The sequence below is a fragment of the Lepisosteus platostomus genome, chromosome 2 (assembly GCF_059453375.1).
Source record: "Lepisosteus platostomus isolate fLepPlt1 chromosome 2, fLepPlt1.hap1, whole genome shotgun sequence".
Classification (NCBI taxonomy): Eukaryota; Metazoa; Chordata; class Actinopteri; order Semionotiformes; family Lepisosteidae; genus Lepisosteus; species Lepisosteus platostomus.
This window is the reverse complement of record NC_142612.1, coordinates 33,795,222-33,817,191: the sequence shown is the minus strand read 5'-3', so window position 1 is coordinate 33,817,191 and position 21,970 is coordinate 33,795,222. Positions and strand designations below refer to the sequence as shown.

Below are 21,970 nucleotides of genomic sequence, written 5' to 3'. Positions count from 1 at the left end.
GCTAATTTAACACAGTTTTCCTGAGATAAATTCTTGAAAGTTCTCATTTTCAAAAAGTTAACCAAACCTCAAAACCATCTTTCTGCAAAACAGGACAATATAGGTGCAAAAGGCTCTAACAAAATCAAAAGACTTAGCACATGCTTCAGATGCAAAACAGGACATCAATCAATACAATAGAGCCCAGAAATGGAATACTGGCTATCTTTGCTTCCAGAAAGCTATTCAAAAGATGATAACATCTGATATAGTAACATGGTTATATTACCCCTCACTGTCCTGTCACATTCAGTATGACTCCGTGTCCAATAAGGGTCCTGCCACGTCACTATTAAGCCATGATTTGGACTGTGGTGACCTTTATTTCATTAGAGGTACAGTATTTGTATAACTCCACCTTTCTCTTTCCCATTATCTCCCCCCAGCACTATCACCATGCATTCAGACCCCTTTTTCTTTCAACTACTTGTTCCTGCTCCATCCTTCTGCAAAACTAACTCACTGGTAACCTAATACAGTAAATGTATGCTTCAGTTTTGACTGATGATATAACAATTGTGGCTGTTATCTGTAAGGTTTAAGTCATGGGACTGGTTGCTTTCAGCTGTGAACTAATTAATTCATTTAGTTTCACAAGCCTTACTCTGTTAACTGCAGATTTGCATTCATTGTTTTGTACAAATGTGCTTTGAATTTTGTGTAAACACAGTCATAAATGACAAAAGTGTTTCTCAAATCACACTTAATTCGCGGGACTTGCATTAACCATTTTGAAAAAGTATGTTTCAGGAATTGAATTTGAGCAGCTGAGAAAAACTGTAATATGGTCTATTTTTGTATCCCATATTTTATTAGACCTATTTGGACACCTACCCCAGCTCTGGCACCTCACAATCCTTCCTCCTGCACCTCCACAGCGGTGTGTTTAATCTTACTTCCTGTTTTTGATCCTTTGTTAAGTAAAGACCTCCTAACGTCCCGTCAGCTTAAAGTCTGCTATTTTGACACCTGTTTTTTTTTTATTTGCAAAAATTACAATACAAACATAATAACCATAAATTACATAATATCAAACACAATAAATAAAAACACAATCTACAAAAAACCTTTAGTAGAAACAGGGTTGCTGTAGACAAGTATAAAGGTCAATTACTTTACTGAAGCATTATTTTCTCCTCCACAGAAGGACTGTAACTGTTAGAATCTTTGACATTTATGCTTTAATTTGAAATCTTTTTTTTCAGTTACCCATGTAACTAATTTGTAATAAACCGTCAACATTAACAACCACACTTTGACTAACCCTGTAAAACAAAATAGAAACTAATATAACTCTTTTTCCTTTTCCTTACCGCAAACCACTTTCCCACATACTACTTAAAACTACCATTTCCAATGTGTCTTTTCTTGAAAAAGTCAGTAACAGGCTCAGTATTATGTGAGCTATAGTACAGGACTTTGAAAATTGCTCGCAAATAAAAACTATTGGTATTCTTAGGTACAGAATTCAAGCCACTATTTCGACATCATAAAAATTCAAACAACAGAACATACTGTAACAATTTCAAATACAGTCTTTGCATAACATAGAAAAGTTTTCAACAGGAGCTCAAAAATCGAACATAATCATTTCCAACTTAACAGAACTTGTGGAAATACAACACCTGTAACAACTGACAAATATCCAGACATTGTGGCCATCCTGCTGAACAGTGCTGGACTGGCTCCTCACACGCGGTCCTCAGGACCCCGGATACGGCGGGCCAGCTGGACGTCCTTGGAGAACAGGGTGACCCGCTTGGCATGCAATGAGCACAAGTAGGAGTCCTGGAACAGCCGCACTAGAAACGCCTCTGCAGCCTAAGAGAGGGCAGAGGTGTAGATCAGAGACACCGGGCGCATTTCCCAACAGACAGACAAAATGACCACAACAATTTGGTAAACCTGGATTTTGCAAAGGCTCACGTATTGAATTCATATTATATAAATACAAGGAGCAGATGATGTGAGCATAAAAAATGTGTCAAGTAGTTAGTACACCAAACATGGTATATTTCCACTCATCAATCTGCTTTCCAACTGCTTCTTCCAATTTAGAGTCACAGGGGAGCCAGATCTCAGCATGCGAAAGACCCAAGCCAGTGTACACCCTGGACGGAATGCCAGTCTATCCCACTGGAATATGTCACGGTTCATAATTATTCAAGATCCTTAAATAATTTTAAACTGTTAAACAAAATAATTTCCCTTTAACAAAGCTCAAGATTAATTTCTGTCTCAAGGCTAACAATTCAGGAACATTTAACCACATTTGATATGTGGAAAAACAATCACGGTAAGATCAATAATTGACAGAAGACACTAGGTCTGCTGCTACAGTCTGATAGGTGGCAGTAGAGGGCTCAGATTCCTGGGTGATTACATTGCGTTGTACAGATAACCAGGTACAGCTTCAGGTATATTGTACCATGCATTGGCAGACAAAGACAGGCAATAGATGTGATGGGATCTGGCCATTTCTGGAACAATTTAAATGTGAATCTTTATATGTATACCCATATCTGATGTAGATGTAAATATAAATTCAAGTACACAAGTATGTCAATGGTGTAGAGTGACAATAAAGTACCGCTAAACTCAAAGACAGTAGACCACAAGGTAAACCCACAGTCTCACCTCTTGAAGCGCGGTGATAGCGATGCCCTGCCATCTGTAATCCATCAGAAACATCTGCTTACACACCTCGCGTACCTGGAACCACACAACATCTTTAGCGGAAGATCAATCAAGGCTCGAATGGTCCGATTTAATGTCCCTGCAAATGTCTGAAGCTGCTGGTGATTAAACCCCCCCCACAAAACCTTCTAGAATTGAGTGGAGAGACACAAGTAAGCGACTTGAGTTAAACTCCTACTAATTCTACTTTGTTTTTTAGCTTCACTGCTCCTCACCTCACTCACTGCTTCCGGGTAGTGGGACTGTGGTAGCAAAACACAATGATACCAGACAAGCATGCAGAGTTATTGTCAGCATCAGTGCTCTTCTGTTACCAAGAAAACATACAATAAAGAAGTCCATTGTATACAGAGCACTGCTTTACTGTATTTCCACTATTTGTGTAGCATGAGTGTGTACAAGACATTACCAATCTGGCGAAGGAGCGTTTGCGTAGAAGCAGATGAGTGGATTCCTGGTACCGGCGAATCTCCATCAAAGCGCGGGACCCTGGACGGTATGTACGCTTTTTCACTGGCTTCTCCCCTTGTACAAAACAAATAAGTTAATGCACTGTTCACACAAAGATATGAGGCAACAGACTAAACAAAAATATAGACACATACAGTCTGCAATTCGCATATCAGTCACACACGTTTCTTCATAAACTTAGAGATTTATATATATCGCATATATATGTTTATTCCAATATTTCAAAAGTAAGTAACTGCTGTTCAGATAAACACAATTTTGGTTGGGTATATACTCCTACAAAGCATAAGGTTAGCAGATTAACCTGCCTCAAAAGAAAATATGAAGAGAATGTCAAACTATACTGTATAATGCACAACCTACAGTATGTGGCCAGGCTTGGCAATGACTAGTGTACTTCAGTGGTTAACTGACATGTGCTCACAATTATTTTCCCATGGCAGATGGTATGACTGGATCACAAAAAAGACCAATTTAAGGACCTTTACAGGAGCAGCACTTTGCATTCAGTTGTGTGTGTGCTGATTTTTTTATTGCAAGAGCTGACTTTACAAAAATTAAATGATTAAAGTGACAGATGACCATGCCATGCATGACCATGACCATGCAGTATCCACGCACTGCCTAAGAACGGGAAGTAAAATTATCAAGGATCAAAACTACCCTGGAAATGCACTTTTTATAAGAGCCTGGTCCTCTAGGTTCAAAAAAAGCTTCTACAGCACAGACATAAGACTCCTAAACTCCACCTCTTAAATTCTCCACCCACTTACACCCCTCTGTTTTGCATTGAACTCAAAACACAACCACAACTTTGCAGTGAATTTACAGCCACTGCTGAACTTTGCACACAGCTTTGATATCTAAATGCTGGTTAAATAATAGCTGCTACCCTGTTATTGTCTCCAAGAATTGAGATGTAATTTTCTGTCAATGTTATGTAATATTTTATGTCATTTGTCATGTTTGAGGAAAACACGGAAGTAAGCATTTCATTGTACCCAGGAACACATGACAATAACCCTGAACTAAAATTTGAAGGGAGGCCAATAACTCAGACACAGAGGGACAGACAGGCAGATGGAGACACACAGAAACACAGCGAGTCACAGTGGTGGAGCTTCACACTGACCTGCACTGTCAGATTTCTGGGGTGGTGGCGGAGGGGGAGGAACTTGGCGCTGAGGGACCTCAGCCTTCCTCTTACGAGCAGAACCTGGTTCTTCCTGATTTTGTATTTTGCTCTGCTGAGTCTGTGTAGACAAGAACAATCAATCTACACACAGATGTACTGGACTGGACACAGGCAAAGCTAAATACAGTATTTAACCCTTGTGAGTGTGTATCCACTGTGTGTACAGTATGTATCCATTGTGAGTGTACAGTTTATCCATCGTGTGTGTGTATCCAGAGTGTGTGTATCAAGTGTGAGTGTACAGTTAATCCAGTGTGTATGTGTCCAGAGTGTGTACTTCTAGTGTGTGTGTATCCAGTGTCTATCCAGAGTGTGTGTAGTTTATCCAGTGTGAGTGTACAGTTTATCCAGTGTGTGTTGGTGTCCAGAGTGTGTATCCAGTGTGAGTGTACAGTTTACCCAATGTGTGTGTATATCCAGAGTGTGTGTATCCAGTGTGGTGCCCAGTTGAAGTGTAAAGGACATTACTGCTCTGGTGGAAGGGCCCCTGCGTAGCTGCTTGTTAGTAGGTTCCTGGACCGGGCTGACCTCCATCATAGCACTGGTCCCTGGAAGAAACGTACTTTGTCCATTAGCATCTCTCTGTTAGGAATCCCTGGTGGGAAGATACAAGGATCCTGTACAGACGCAGGCACGGGTAATAGATGAGGCAGGCGAACAATCCAAAACGAGAGGCAAGGTCGTGGTCAAAAGGCGTAAGGCAAATAGTAATCCAGGGAGAACTCCGGTAGCAGACAGTCCGAGGCGAGAGGCGAGGTGCAAAGTCGAAAAGGCAGAAGGGGAGTCCAATAACCAGAATAAACGAGGTACAGGAAAAAACGCCAGGTAGAGCTCTCAAGGAGTAGACTCAATACCGAGCAGCGGGAAGCAGGTGAAGATGGTATAAATACCACTGCGCACCGCACGGTGGAGTGGTGTGCAGGTGGTTTAACTCCTGCGGCGGCTTTTGTTAATAATCACCCGCTGCTGATGCTGATTAGCTTGCTTAAGAGTTGGTCTTGACTGCCTGGTGGTCGTGACAGTACCCCCCCCTTTACGGGCGGCTCCAGACGCCCGAGAAGGCAGATCGGGATAGTCCCTGTGGAAGTCTCTGACTAGCGTAGGGTCCAAAATATCCTTCTCCGGAACCCAAGATCTTTCTTCAGGGCCATAACCCTCCCAGTCAACCAGATACTGAAGGGTACCGCGGTTCCATCTAGAGTCAAGGATCTTGTGGACTGTACAGATGCAGCCATTCAAAGTGCGCGGTACAGACACGTACCGGAGGTAATTGGCTACGGCGTCGTGCATCGTGACGCGCGATGGCGCAAAATACCGCGGTCAGTGATTGGTTGACCGACAGGCGCACTCGTGGTCCGTTGGTCTGTCGTAGAAAGACTTACTGTAAACGTCTTTACTGTGCCCGTTGTAGATATTGAATTTTACCACTGAAGGGAAATCTTAGTAGCTGAGCATAAAAAGAATAGGAGCATACTGTAACGCGTGTGAAGGCCAGAAATGATATTAATTTTGGAACATAAACATACAGTATATAGCTGGTCTTGGTACTTTAAAGAAAAAAATACACACCAGTATTCCATTTCTCCCTAAACATTGTAAGCTTTGAAGTCTTTAACTAACGTGATACCGGAGTCAACAAGCATACTTTTAGAATTTGATTAAAAGGGAATATAATATGGAATCGCGTATCTCAAGAATTTAATAACGGTATGATTATATCCGTGTACTGCGACAGGGCTGTGTAGGGCTGTTTCGCCTGCCTGTTCATGCGAGCTGTACTGTAGCCTACTGGTCTAGGTGCGTGACTACCAACTAGCAGGTTGTGTGTTTGAATCCAGCTGGTTCTGGACTTTTCATTTTTATTTATTTATTTTTTAATCGCGTAACATAAACATATTACCGTATGCAAACTGTACTGTATACAGTATGTATATGTATATTTAATGTCTTACCTGTGCCTGTTTAAGTATTGAATATTCATATCTAATTTTACCACTGAAGGGAAATCTTAGTAGCTGAGCATAAAAAGAAGAGGAGCATACTGTAACGCGTGTGAAGGCCATAAACGATATTAATTTTGGAACATAAACATACAGTATATGGCTGGTCTCGGTACTTTAAAGAAAAAAATACACACCAGTATTCCATTTCTCCCTAAACATTGTAAGCTTTGAAGTCTTTAACTAACGTGATACCGGAGTCAACAAGCATACTTTTAGAATTTGATTAAAAGGGAATATAATATGGAATCGCGTATCTCAAGAAATTAATAACGATATAATTATATTCATGTTGCAAAAGAACTGCAACGGACATAAAAACTCCCTTGCTTTTAACAGAGCGTTCCATAATTTCTAACTACGAAAATGCCAGGTGAAAGGATTTGTAAACATATTTTGTTAAAGCAAGTCAGTTTTTTCCGCAACACATAAAATACATTTTTCCACGAAAGTTTAGCCTTTGTCACTAATGAAACCACTAAATAAAGACATAAATATAGACATCTTAAGATTTGTTTTATTTAGTGTTATTAGCAGGATGAACTGTCAGAGTGTATATTTTGTCGCAGAGTTGCTGCAAGATGTTAACAGTGAAAAAGGTATTTAGAAATGAGTTATTTCAAGATGAAAAAGAAAACATACACGAAACATGGTTTCATTATGACCAGAATCGGTCTTGAGATATTTTTAACTTGATTTACAGTATTTGAGAGGTATGTCTTAACACCGATACTACAGTGCTTAAGTACTGCTCACGTACAGTATATGTTTCTAGGTTTATATTATGCATTTCATACGGTCAAATTACTTTTGAGCAACTAATAAGAAGCGCGAAACGGTATGCGTTTTAGTTTCGTTTTGTGCTGGGACCCGTGGATTGATTAGAGATATCAAGTACATACAAGTCATTTTTTAAATGTTGTAGTTCGTCTTGAAAAAATGTTACGAGTACATCATCTATCAACAATTACACAGGTTCTGTTTCCATATTGCGGATTTTGGTTACGTAATATTATTTTCTAGATTTCACGTTGTGAATATATGATTTGGGCAAACAGAGCCGCAAAGAAGTACATTATTGGTTGTTGTTTTTTTTTTTGCAGTTTTATCTAGAACAAGCGATGCTTAAACCTTTGTCTGATTCTTGTGAAACTATCCACACGACAGTTACAGTACCTAGGAGTTGACTTCAGTGATGTCACTGATGGGATGTTTCTAAAAATCCATCCTCTGTAAAACGTCTTCTCTAGTTGTCCTGCATATGTATTCGCTAATGAAGCTGTGTGTTCTGAGCCTGGATCTCTACATTTCTGTATGAACCAGCTTAGAGGGCTAAAGACAGCTTGTGTTTAAATTGAGTGTAAGGCAATTTATGCTTCTAAAGTCATGGTCAGCATTTATTTTTGTACTGTGCTGTAAACTTGTTCTGTGCCAAATCACATTATTTTATAGCGTTTTTATAGCGTTATCAAATCCGGTGGCGCTGTGTGTTAGTTTACTGACTCCCATGTCACATGGTCTGTGATTGAAACCTGTAAAACCGGTTTAATTTGTCACAGCCAGCACTCTTCAGGTGTGAGGGTCTTCTGCTCAGAATGAAACGCTAAAATGTTTGTGTATATTCTAATGGTAGTGGGGGCAGGGTGTGTGGGAACAGGTTTGGTTGAAATTGCATTGGAGATCTATGTTCTTCACACCTGAAACATTTTCTCTGAAAGCATTTTCTTCGCAGTTTAACCGATCTTGTTACAGCATGTTACAGTTTACTATTATTAACCATATTAATTTTAAGTGCTTAATGTAAAATCTTGTAAAAATATATTTTCATTGTTCAAATATACATTAAGTCTGACTATCATATAATAAGTTAAATACAAAACTAAAGAAAAAATAGGGTTAAATATAATTCAAAATATTTTGCTAACAGTGTTAACTGTTTATGAATAATAAAATGTATTAACTAAGGAGTAGGATGGCACAGTTGTTAGTATGTTTTTTGTTTTGTTTCTTTTTCATAAATACAACAGTAGTACCTGATGTCTCAGTGGCTTTCAAAATTAAATTATGCATGCAAACCTGTGAACTAGAAAGATAACTAAGATATCTATCCATTTATAATGGTGGCGAAGTGGTTAGCATTGCTATCTTGCAGCACTGGGGTCCTAGGTTCAATTCCTGCCATCCTGTGTGTGTGGGGTTTACATGTTCTCTCTGGGTTACATGGTTTTTCTCCATATGTGTGATATGACTCCCTCTCGCACTCCAAAACATACTGGTAAGTTAATTGGTTTATGGGAAAACTGGCCCTGGTGTGTGTGTGTTTGTGTCTGTCTGTCCTGTGATGGACTGGCGCTATGTCCAGGGTGTATTCTGCCTTGTGTCCGTTGCTTACTGGGATAGGCTCCAAATCCTCTGTACTGGATAAAGAGATTAGAAATGGAAGTAAAGGCACTGTGAGGATGGAACTATACACGGTGTTAGAAACCCACTATGAAATGGCAGCATCTCACTGAGAATAAAATATTTTATAGTGCTGGCTTAAGGAAACAGCCTTTCCACCTCTCTTGCACATCAGTATCCATACCTAGTTATTTAAACCAATTGCCTCTAATTATAAACATCTTAATATGCTGGCTCTGTGGATCCGCATCAGCTATGTTTGCCCATTCCTTCAATTCATGTGCGTCCAACACACAGTTCAACGCTAGCAACTACACAAAATCTAAAATATGAGCTCTACTTGCCACTTACAATACCAACAGTACCAGCTAACTTTAGTAGTGACATTTTCATGGATCTTTTTAACAATAAAATTTACAACATCAGACTTCAGACACAATTAAACAGGCCTCAAAAAAGTCTGGTACAAACATTTTCAACATGGAATAAACCGTTACTTTAATGGTATAAACCTTAAATGGATTCATATTCTCAATAAGATTTGGTGCTCAGTAACATGACTCAGTAACATGAAAATGACAGAAGACATACATATCATGCTTATCCTTCTATTTTTCATAATCGTAAACTCCTTAAGGCAGTTACATTTTCTCTGTTCTGACCTGGAGTTACAGAGAAATTTAAATTCTAAGAGATTTGTAATGAGGAAAGTCATACCAATCACTCATACAGTACCAGGATTTGCAATTACAATACAAATACTTTCTTTCTGTATGTGTTTATTTTGCAGTTTGAGTCTATGGCATTCCCTTGGGGGTCTATACTCCAAGGCATGACTTTTTTATGGGAACATGACATTTTTTTAAACATATATTTTTGTGGTAGGAGGGCGCAAAACATCAGTTTTTACTGCTATTAATCACTGTACGATTTATAGTTGAAATCTGAGCCTAGATATAAAGTTAGATATAAAGTTAAAATCTCGACAAAGCAATGTAGGAAATACAGAGAAAATAAATCCTTTCTGACATCTAAAATCAGTTTCGATCAAGGTCTCTAAAACGAACAAGAAAAAGAGGATTTTCGGAGGGCAATTAAGCTGTGTTTATATAGAATAAGTGATTTATGAGCAATCTAATTTCTTCTTCGTTTAAAACAGTGAAATGTCAGCTGCAAAAGATCGCACCAGAAACAGCACTCTCTCTGCCTGTCATAGACGTTCAGGAAAGGCTGAATGAAGTCATGTCAAGTACAATAATTCGGTGATCAATAATAACAGTTGTATTATATCCATGGAAATATATTCATTATATGCCAGCGAACCTCACCGTGTCAGGCCACCACTGCGTAACACCACATAGCTGCCAGCGCACCTCACCATGCCAGGCCATCACTGCGTCACACCACACAGCTGCCAGCGCACGTAACCGTGCCAGGCCACCACTGCGACACACCACACAGCTGCCAACGCACTTCACCGTGCCAGGCCACCACTGCGACACACCACACAGCTGCCAACGCACTTCACCGTGCCAGGCCACCACTGCGTCACACCACACAGCTGCCAGCACACCTCACCGTGCCAGGCCACCACTGCATCACCCAGCTGCCAGCGCACCTCACCGTGCCAGGCCACCACTGCATCACGCAGATGCCAGCGCACCTCACCGTGCCATGCCACCAGCTGGGTCAAACCACACAGCTGCCAGCGCAACTCACCGTGCCCGGCCACCACTGCATCACACAGCTGCCAGCGCACCTCACTGTGCCAGGCCACCACAGCGTCACACCACACAGCTGCCAACGCACTTCACCTTGCCAGGCCACCACTGCGTCACACCACACAGCTGCCAGCGCACCTCACCGTGCCAGGCCACCACTGCATCACCCAGCTGCCAGCGCACCTCACCGGGCCAGGCCACCACTGCATCACACAGATGCCAGCGCACCTCACCGTGCCATGCCACCAGCTGCGTCAAACCACACAGCTGCCAGCGCAACTCACCGTGCCCGGCCACCACTGCATCACACAGCTGCCAGCGCACCTCACCGTGCCAGGCCACCACAGCGTCACACCACACAGCTGTCAGCGCACCTCACCGTACCAGGCCACCACTGCGTCACACCACACAGCTGTCAGCGCACCTCACCGTGCCCGGCCACCACTGCATCACACAGCTGCCAGCGCACCTCACCGTGCCAGGCCACCACTGCGTCACAACACACAGCTGCCAGTGCACCTCTACATACCCGACCACCACTGCATCACACAGCTGCCAGCGCACCTCACCGTGCCAGGCCACCACTGCGTCACATAGCTGCAAGCGCACCTCACCGTGCCAGGCCACCACTGCATCATACAGCTGCCAGGGCACCTCACCGTGTCAGGCCACCACTGCGTCACACATATTTCAGCGCCATATATTTCATGGATATTATGGAATATAATGGATGGATATCTTAGTTATCTTTCTAGTTCACAGGTTTGCATGCATAATTTAATTTTGAAAGCCACTGAGACATCAGGTACTACTGTTGTATTTATGAAAAAGAAACAAAACAAAAAACATACTAACAACTGTGCCATCCTACTCCTTAGTTAATACATTTTATTATTCATAAACAGTTAACACTGTTAGCAAAATATTTTGAATTATATTTAACCCTATTTTTTCTTTAGTTTTGTATTTAACTTATTATATGATAGTCAGACTTAATGTATATTTGAACAATGAAAATATATTTTTACAAGATTTTACATTAAGCACTTAAAATTAATATGGTTAATAATAGTAAACTGTAACATGCTGTAACAAGATCGGTTAAACTGCGAAGAAAATGCTTTCAGAGAAAATGTTTCAGGTGTGAAGAACATAGATCTCCAATGCAATTTCAACCAAACCTGTTCCCACACACCCTGCCCCCACTACCATTAGAATATACACAAACATTTTAGCGTTTCATTCTGAGCAGAAGACCCTCACACCTGAAGAGTGCTGGCTGTGACGAATTAAACCGGTTTTACAGGTTTCAATCACAGACCATGTGACATGGGAGTCAGTAAACTAACACACAGCGCCACCGGATTTGATAACGCTATAAAAACGCTATAAAATAATGTGATTTGGCACAGAACAAGTTTACAGCACAGTACAAAAATAAATGCTGACCATGACTTTAGAAGCATAAATTGCCTTACACTCAATTTAAACACAAGCTGTCTTTAGCCCTCTAAGCTGGTTCATACAGAAATGTAGAGATCCAGGCTCAGAACACACAGCTTCATTAGCGAATACATATGCAGGACAACTAGAGAAGACGTTTTACAGAGGATGGATTTTTAGAAACATCCCATCAGTGACATCACTGAAGTCAACTCCTAGGTACTGTAACTGTCGTGTGGATAGTTTCACAAGAATCAGACAAAGGTTTAAGCATCGCTTGTTCTAGATAAAACTGCAAAAAAAAAAACAACAACCAATAATGTACTTCTTTGCGGCTCTGTTTGCCCAAATCATATATTCACAACGTGAAATCTAGAAAATAATATTACGTAACCAAAATCCGCAATATGGAAACAGAACCTGTGTAATTGTTGATAGATGATGTACTCGTAACATTTTTTCAAGACGAACTACAACATTTAAAAAATGACTTGTATGTACTTGATATCTCTAATCAATCCACGGGTCCCAGCACAAAACGAAACTAAAACGCATACCGTTTCGCGCTTCTTATTAGTTGCTCAAAAGTAATTTGACCGTATGAAATGCATAATATAAACCTAGAAACATATACTGTACGTGAGCAGTACTTAAGCACTGTAGTATCGGTGTTAAGACATACCTCTCAAATACTGTAAATCAAGTTAAAAATATCTCAAGACCGATTCTGGTCATAATGAAACCATGTTTCGTGTATGTTTTCTTTTTCATCTTGAAATAACTCATTTCTAAATACCTTTTTCACTGTTAACATCTTGCAGCAACTCTGCGACAAAATATACACTCTGACAGTTCATCCTGCTAATAACACTAAATAAAACAAATCTTAAGATGTCTATATTTATGTCTTTATTTAGTGGTTTCATTAGTGACAAAGGCTAAACTTTCGTGGAAAAATGTATTTTATGTGTTGCGGAAAAAACTGACTTGCTTTAACAAAATATGTTTACAAATCCTTTCACCTGGCATTTTCGTAGTTAGAAATTATGGAACGCTCTGTTAATAGCAAGGGAGTTTTTATGTCCGTTGCAGTTCTTTTGCAACATGAATATAATTATATCGTTATTAATTTCTTGAGATACGCGATTCCATATTATATTCCCTTTTAATCAAATTCTAAAAGTATGCTTGTTGACTCCGGTATCACGTTAGTTAAAGACTTCAAAGCTTACAATGTTTAGGGAGAAATGGAATACTGGTGTGTATTTTTTTCTTTAAAGTACCGAGACCAGCCATATACTGTATGTTTATGTTCCAAAATTAATATCGTTTATGGCCTTCACACGCGTTACAGTATGCTCCTCTTCTTTTTATGCTCAGCTACTAAGATTTCCCTTCAGTGGTAAAATTAGATATGAATATTCAATGCTTAAACGGGCACAGTTAAGACATTAAATATACATATACATACTGTATACAGTACAGTTTGCATACGGTAATATGTTTATGTTACGCGATTAAAAAATAAATAAATAAAAATGAAAAGTCCAGCACCAGCTGGATTCGAACACACAACCTGCCAGTTAATAATAATAATAATAATTGCTTACACTTATATAGCGCTTTTCTGGACACTCCACTCAAAGCGCTTTACAGGTAATGGGGACTCCCCTCCACCACCACCAATGTTAAATCATTTTCGTAGTTAGAAATTATGAAACGCCCTGTTAAAAGCAAGGAAGTTTTTATGCCCGTTGAAGTAAAACAAAATGCCTGACAAAGTATGGCTTGGACAGATTCCAAGTGCTTGTACAAATGTGCTAAAGAAATTATACTTTGAGTATACAGCTTGTCCAAAGTCATCCATTATCAATACTATTAGTAATATCTTCAGTAAAGGCTTTGATGCATAAATATTTCTGATAAAGGTAGGTTGTGTACTTTTGTCCAACTGAGCAATCTTGCTTTCATAAAATATACCAACATTTTAATGACTGATGATTAACATGCTGTAATACACAGTTCAAAATTAAAGGCTCAAATGCTGTACATGAGAGGTTAAGCTCCCCCTGGCGGTTTTACAAGGCGACGCCGGATAGTTAGTAACGTGACACACGTGAACTGCGTGATACCCCGGTGGGCGTGTCGCAGTATGCCGCGAAATACCTCACGCATTTTCAATGGCTGCATCTGTATATGCCTGGTGCCCCAGAATGCGACGCGGGGGTGGCGGGCGACGTTGTGGAGCTGCAAAAGGTGAGCGGTAGAAGGGTTTCAGGAGGGAGACGTGGAAGACGGGTGGATTTTGAGGGTGGGGGGATGTGCAAGACGGAAGGTAACTGGGGTGATCCGGGAGAGTATCCTGAAGGGGCCGATATACCTAGGCCCGAGCTTCTTGGAAGGCAGGTGTAGAGGTAGGTTCCTTGTTGATAGCCAAACAAACTGTCCTCTGCGAAAAAGGGGGGCTCGTCTGCGGTGTCGGTTTGCGAATTTGGCCTGGCGCTGAGTTGACTTGATGAGAGCTGTCCTCACCATTCTCCAGGTTCTCCGCAGCTTGGAAATATAATGACGCACCGACAGCACAGTCGTGTCCGGAGGGGTGACAGGAATGAGAGTGGGTTGATAACCTAGAGAACAGAGTAAGGGAGAGAGACCTGTGGAGGAGGAGGTAAGAGAATTATGGGCATATTCTGCCCAGGGAAGTAGCGATGACCAGTCATCCTGCGAGTTGGAGGTGAAGGCTCTCAAAAAGGTAAGGAGGCTTTGGTTGGTCCGTTCCACCTGACCATTGGCCTCAGGATGATAACCCGAAGTCAGAGATACATGGGTCCCTAAAGCTTGGCAGAATGCCTTCCAAAAGGCCGAGACAAATTGAGGTCCCCTGTCCGAGACCACATCGTTGGGCAACCCATGTATCCTAAAGACCTGTTGCACAAACAGTGATGCCATTTCCTGGGCTGTGGGCAATGCTGGGAGGGGGACGAAATGGGCTGCCTTGGAAAAACGATCAGAGATCACCTAGATTACCGTATGACCTTGACTGCTAGGAAGGTCCGTAATGAAGTCCACAGCTATGTGGGACCAAGGGCGGTGTGGAATCGGAAGAGGGTGAAGGAGACCGGTCTTCTTGGCACGCGGAATCTTGATCCTGGCACAGACAACCTCGGACGTACTCTGCAGCATCTGATCGCATGGAAGGCCACCAGAAATCTCTGGTGAGTAGGTCCAGAGTGTGTGTGCACCCGGGATGGCCTGCAAACCGGGAGTCATGCCCCCATTGCAGGACAGCAGAACGCAAGTTGTCCGGTACAAAAAGCTTATCCGGCGGGCAGCACAAAGGAACTATAGCTCCGTTGAGGGCACGTCTGATCTGATCCTCAATAGAGCAGTGGATCGCCCCGAGGATTCTGTTAGATGAAATGATTGGTTCTGGTGTGTAGTCCAGATCCGGGGGATCATGGAGCCGAGAGAGAGCATCAGCCCTCCCATTCTTAGAGCCAAGCGTATAGGTGATAACAAAATTAAAGCGAGAAAAGAAAAGAGACCAACGGGCCTGACGGGAATTGACGTTTGGCCGACTGAATGTAGGCCAGGTTCTTATGGTCCGTGATAATGACAAAGGGGTGATGAGCCCCCTCCAACCAGTGTCTCAATTCCTCCAGGGCCAGCTTGATAGCTAGGAGTTCACGATTACCGACATCATAATTAACCTCGGCGGGGGAGAGCTTCCTTGAAAAGAAGGTGCAGGGATGTGGAATGTGCTTATCCCCGTGGCGCTGGGAGAGGACTGCCCCAACCCCATAGGCTGAGGCGTCAACCTCCACAATGAATGGCTGAGAGGGATCCGGGTGTCGTAGAAGTGGTGCCGAACTGAAGAGTTGTTTTAACGTAAAAAAGCCTGGTTAGCCTCCAGGTTCCATTTACCCAAGCCTGGTCGATTGCGGGTTAGTGCTGTGATAGGCGCCACGACGGAGCTAAAGTTCTGGATGAAATGTCTATAGAAGTTGGCAAAACCTAGAAACCTGAATTTGCTTTAAGTTACGAGGAGCTGGCCAGTCATTGATGGCCGCCACCTTAGCAGAGTCCATCTCTACACCAAGGGGGGAAATGATGTAACCCAGAAAGTGAATTTTTGAGGCGTGAAAAAGGCACTTCTCAAGCTTGGCATAGAGTTTGTTGTTAATGAGTCTAGTCAGGACCTCCTGGACGTGGTGGACATGATCCCTAGGGTTGGTAGAAAAGATGAGGATATCATCCAGGTAAACCAAAACAAAATTCCCAATAATGTCCCTAAAGATGTCATTCATGAATGACTGGAAGACCGCCGGGGCATTAACAAGACCAAAAGGCATCACCTGATATCCATAATGTCCATGGGTGGTCATAAAAGCCATCTTCCACTCATCCCCTTCAAGTATCCTGATTAGGTTGTAAGCCCCCTGTAGATCTAACTTCGAGAAGATGGAGGCTCCCCGTACGGACTCCAAAGCGGCTGGAATTAAAGGCAGGGGGTAACGATGTTTGACTGTAATGGAGTTCAGTCCTCTGTAATCAATACACGGCCGCAAGGAGCCGTCCTTCTTCCCAATAAAGAAAAAACCCGCACAGGCTGGAGAAGAGGAGGGACGAATGAATCCTGACTCCAGAGCCTCCTTAATATAATTTTGTAAAGCCTGATTCTCTGCCTGAGTGAGAGGGTAGATCCGTCCATTGGGTGGAAGGGTTCCAGGGAGCAACTCTATAGCACAGTCACAGGTACGGTGAGGTGGAAGCGAAAGAGCCTTCTGCTTATCAAAGGCTTGTTTCAGATGCCTGTATTGGGGCGGGATGGGAGAGTGCTCCTCCATAGAGGTTACTGCAGCAGCAACCTTAACCGGCTGACGACAACAGTTGACATGACAGGAGTGGCTCCAGGCAATGAGCTCATTCTTGTCCCAGGAGATGTGGGGATCGTGCTTCTTGAGCCAGGGAAGACCCAGGATTACTGGGTAGGCAGGCGAGTCCAGGAGAAGGAGTGAAATTTCCTCAACATGAGTAGCACCAACTGTTAGAGAGAGAGGGACGGTCTGCCAGGTAATCCGTCCAGGTGCAATCGGGGATCCATCCAGAGCTTGAATACAGATCGGGGGTGAGACCGGAGCCAGGGGAATATCCCACTTCTTAGCAAAAGTGGCGTCCATAAAGTTCCCCGCTGCCCCCGAGTCAACAAAAACCAAAAGGGGAAGGTGTTAGTCAGTCCAAGAAATTTCAGCTGGGAATAAAGGGCCAGACGAGGTTTGAGAAAAAACGGTACTACTGACTCTAACAGCAGGCTGCGGAAGGGTTCGAGAGGGATACGGGGGTCTCAAGGGACAAGCAGAGAGAAGGTGATCAGGTGCAGAGCAATAGAGACACAGTCCCTCCCGACGGCGCCTTTCCTTTTCCTCCGAGGAAAGGGGTGCATGATGCAGAGTGGGCACCATGGGGGTAGTACCTTCAGGACGGCCAGGACTGCTTCCAGCATGACTCTCTGCTCTCCGCAGCCGAATGTGGGTGTCCAGTTCAACCACCTGAGCGATTGCTGATTCGAGAGAGCGGTTGTGAAGTGGTGAGAGCACCAGGTGGTCCTTTAGATCTTCAGAGAGACCCTTAGAAAAAAGGCAAATCAGGGCTTCAGGGTTCCAGTCAGATTCCGTGGCGAGGGCTTGGAATTTAGCCACATAATCATTCAGAGATCCATCACCCTGACGAAGCGAGGCGAGCCGGAGATGAGTCAGGTCCGGGTTGACCGGAGAAAAATGTGCCTGGAGCCGGTCAGCAAAAAGCTGGAAATCAGCAAACTGAAAATCTCCCCTAGCAAGCAACACAGCTGCCCAGTCCAGAGCCTTGCCAGTGAGCAAGGAAAGGGCAAAACCGATCTGCTCCCTGGGAGAAAAAAAATGCTCAGGATGTAACTGGAAAGCCAAGGAGCATTGCGCAATAAAACCCCTACAGCCCGCGGCGTTGCCGTCATATCTTTCCGGGAGAACAAACAGTGAGGTTACGGGAGTGGTGGGCGGGGTCACAGGGATCAGAGCAGTGGTCTGTGCTGGAGGCGAAGGGACAGGGGAGGGCAGAAGTCTAGCAACGTGGTTGGAGAGAATGTGGAGCGAAGATTGAAGCTGGGTGAGAGCTTGGGAATGGCGATTGAAAAGTGAGCGAAAGGCTTGTGTGTCCGCGGGATCTATCTTTGGCTCGGTATTCTGTTAGGAATCCCTGGTGGGAAGATACAAGGATCCTAAATAGACGCAGGCACGGGTAATAGATGAGGCAGGCGAACAATACATAACGAGAGGCAAGGTCGTGGTCAAAAGGCGTAAGGCAAATAGTAATCCAGGGAGAACTCCGGTAGCAGACAGTCCGAGGCGAGAGGGGAGGTGCAAAGTCAAAAAGGCAGAAGAGGAGTCCAATAACCAGAATAAACGAGGTACAGGAAAAAACGCCAGATAGAGCTCTCAAGGAGTAGACTCAATACCGAGCAGCGGGAAGCAAGTGAAGATGGTATAAATAGCACTGCGCACCGCACGGTGGAGTGTGTGCAGGTGGTTTAACTCGTGCGGCGGCGTTTGTTAATAATCACCCGCTGCTGGTGATGATTAGCTCGCTTAAGAGTCGGTCTTGACTGCCTGGTGGTCGTGACACTCTCCCTCTATAACACAGACCATTTAATGCACTGACCACAAAGAGAGACAAGGCAACAGACTAACCATAGACACAAATGTGTAAATACAGTTTGTGCTCACATATCCACCAATGTGTTTCCTATTAAGCTTGCAGACGCTCACTTGCAAAAGGATGTGACAGATAACCAATACAAATGATACCACTGGAGTGATAAAATGGAATATGACAAATTCAGTGATAGGAGTCAGAAGAGAACCGACATCTACATGTGCTGGCTTAAAACAGGAACTGCTAAAATCATAAAGTAAATCATGACCTGGTCTTTCAGATCGCTGGGGTGGTAACGGAGGGGGGAGATCTTGGCGCTTAGGGGCCACGGCCTTCCTCTTGCGTGTAGAAGCTCTCGGATTCACCATTTTGCTGTGCTGAGCCTGAGTAGACATGGAAAGCAAATCCCAAGACAGATCTACTAGACCAGATACAAGGAAACCTAGCCATTTTTGCCTGAACAGGAAACATAAGATGAATTAACAAGCCCTGCCCTGCAATTATATCTGTAAACTAACATCACTTGTCCCCCCCTTTCACATGCCTGCCTCCAAACCTACCAAAACCAACATGAGAACAAGCCAGTATATCATTCAATACTGTTCTGTCAGTGGTTTTCAACCTGCAGACTCTCACCCATTTTAGAAGGTGTGAGAAGTAGCAGAAAATAGATTATATGAATGCAATTTACCAAGAGTGATAAAAAAGATTAATATTAAGGTAGAAAAGCATTTAGGTCTAACTTGGCTTAAAGTCTGAAATGCAGTACAAACTAAAACACATGACAAAATGGAATGCCTGCCAACAATGATACTACTTTACACATGCATAGCCTTAAAAACTTGAATTCTACCTAAACCATTTTCACTCTATATCTGACCTACTTTTTCTTGGAAAAATTTTAGAATGTATTGTTGCAATTCATTTAACAAGAAATTCAAAGGAACCCGTCTGATTTCAGACAATTACACAACACACAAGCTACCCTTGTTAAATGTTTAAGTTACTGTATTCTTATGATTGTGGGATACACAGGAGGTTATTTGCAATGATGCAGACGTAGGGTTTCCCAAAAATTGAATTTATATTTATTTTTAAAGCAATTTCTAGAATACTTAGTGGTATTTCTGGACTAAACGCATATACACATCTACTGCTACATCTGTTCTCTTTCTTTTTCTTTTTCCCGTTTACAACCACTTTTGTGCAATATATGCCAGGGACCTGTACAATACATTTACATCTATATTTATATCTATATCTATATTACATTTATATCTATATTCATATATGTGATACTTTTTCTGTGTACTGTTCTGTTCTAGTTTGCTCTTGTGTGTCCGGACTGTGAGTAACTCTAGTATTGTATTGTATGTATTGTACTATTATTATATAGTTCGTTACAATGTGGCTGTGTTGTGTGTGTTAAGCTGCTGTTGCACTGCAATTTCCCTCACGGGATCAATAAAGTATCTATCTACCTATACTTTGTGTACTGTTATAAGTCGCAGGCCGCACTGTGTTCGGAGTAATTTTGCGCGGTTAGTGATTTTTTTCAAGTTGCAATGCTAGAGTAGAAAGAATGTGTAAAGTGATATAAAGTGCTTCCACAACTAAAAAATGAAATCATTTACATTAGAAGAAAAACTTTAATTTGTAAGATTAATTAATGCATCTAAATTGGCTCAAGTAGTTTGCAAATCCAGCGAGTTCCTACAAAGGTAAGATTTTTGTAAAATGCAAAACTATATCCGAATGAAAACAACTTATTTCAATGTTAGAAAAGCCTTTCGTATTGCACACAAACTGAAGGAACAAACTACAGTATTGCACTTTTCTAGTGGTAACGCTAGAGTAGAAAGAATGTGTAAAGCGATAAAATAAAAAAATAATAAAATCATTCCCATTAGAAGAAAAACTTGCGTCATTCTATAATTTTTGTCAATGTTTATTTACATATTATAAAAATGTTTGCTTTATTTAAGTGAGGTTGCCTTTTCCAGACACGAATTCCAGACAGGAATTCAAACACACACTGTGCATTAAAATAAAATAAAGCTGTAAAATAATAAAACCCTTTCTTTATTAATTTATTCATTTAATTGGGTCGTTTCTGGTCGCCCTGAAATTATGCAGCAGGCCGGATTCACAGCTCGATTCTATTAGAAAAGGAAAAATGACCTTAGCCTGACAGAAGCAATAACAGAAAATACATTTTGTTGTTATTATTTCTTTGTCACTCCATGTAAATCAGCTGTTCGCTCACTTTTTATTACTTACAGAACATATGGATGGAATAATGACAAACAACTTTAGGATTATCTTTTACATTTTCAAGCTACAGTGTAATAAGTCATTCCTTGTTATTATTTTATGGCGTCATGAGCACAGCGTTTTCTTAGACTTCTCTAAAATGCAAAGAAAGTATTTGCAGAATTTCCAATATTGCACCAATCACAGTACGTCTCGTAAATATGCCAGCAATGCATTAACATCAAGATTAATTAATCCATCTTAATTGGCTCATGCATTTTGCAAATCCAGCGATTTCCTAAAAAAGTACGATTTTTTTAATGCAGAATTATATCCGAATGAAAACAACTTATTTCGATGTCGTCATTAGAAAAGCCTTTCGTATTTGCACACAAACCGAAGGTCAAAACTACAGTATTACACCTGTCTTTTCAGTGCAAAAGTCAGAGGGAGTCAATAATTTCATATCTGATTTGTATGTACATCTTATTATAATGTAAATTGTATTAAAAGCAACCACCACGTTAAAAAAAACTGACTATGATGTCCAGGATGGAAATGTGTCGTAAATATGATTCATTTGATGAACTCTTACGTTTAAAAAATATTGAAATATTAATTTCTAGCTACTGCGAGCCAGCAAACTCAGAAAGTAAAATTAATGATATAATTAGCAATGATAAAACTTAACAAAAGCTTATTTACAAAAACTGGCAGCGGTGTCGGAGCTGTAGTGACAGAACTATCTAGACGAAAATTAAACTTTAATATTGGACTTATTTTGAGTATTCCTACCTTAATTTCTTTCAATAAAATTGCTGATCACGCGTGCTTCCCTACTTGCCACTAATACCGTAACTCAAATAACATTCAATTATCTTCTCTGCATCCCCGCCTTCAGTACCGCCTTTTGGCCAATAGAGTCAGGGATAAAGTATGAGTGACAGGATTATGACTGTGTGTTACGGCGTATCTGGAGATCTGGAGCGCCTGTATTTGAACAGGAAAAATGTCCTTTCCCTGACAGAAGAAATAACAGAAAAGACATGTGTTGTTGTTCT

At 41.8% G+C, this 21,970-nt stretch overlaps 1 protein-coding gene across 1 annotated transcript; it reads right to left on the bottom strand.

The window, feature by feature from the left end:
• Window positions 1–999: 999 nt before the first annotated feature.
• Window positions 1,000–21,933, bottom strand: LOC148676332 (histone H3-like centromeric protein A). Its single transcript, XM_088606425.1, has 7 exons — window positions 21,705–21,933; window positions 18,925–19,039; window positions 4,871–4,950; window positions 4,340–4,460; window positions 3,146–3,261; window positions 2,677–2,751; window positions 1,000–1,860 (listed from the first exon to the last, which is right to left on the bottom strand). Exons 2-7 carry the CDS (start codon window positions 19,022–19,024, stop codon window positions 1,729–1,731), a joined length of 624 nt encoding a protein of 207 aa, XP_088462551.1. The 5' UTR covers window positions 19,025–19,039; window positions 21,705–21,933; the 3' UTR covers window positions 1,000–1,728.
• Window positions 21,934–21,970: the final 37 nt, after the last annotated feature.

Excerpts from the sequence above, each read along its gene's own strand:
- LOC148676332 (XM_088606425.1), bottom strand. The coding sequence starts at position 19,024 with ATGGTGAATCCGAGAGCTTCTACACGCAAGAGGAAGGCCGTGGCCCCT. Across the intron at positions 2,752-3,145 it reads AACGCTCCTTCGCCAGATTG|GTACGCGAGGTGTGTAAGCA; the intron begins GTAATGTCTTGT and ends GTGTGGTTCCAG. Across the intron at positions 1,861-2,676 it reads CTATCACCGCGCTTCAAGAG|GCTGCAGAGGCGTTTCTAGT; the intron begins GTGAGACTGTGG and ends GCCCTCTCTTAG.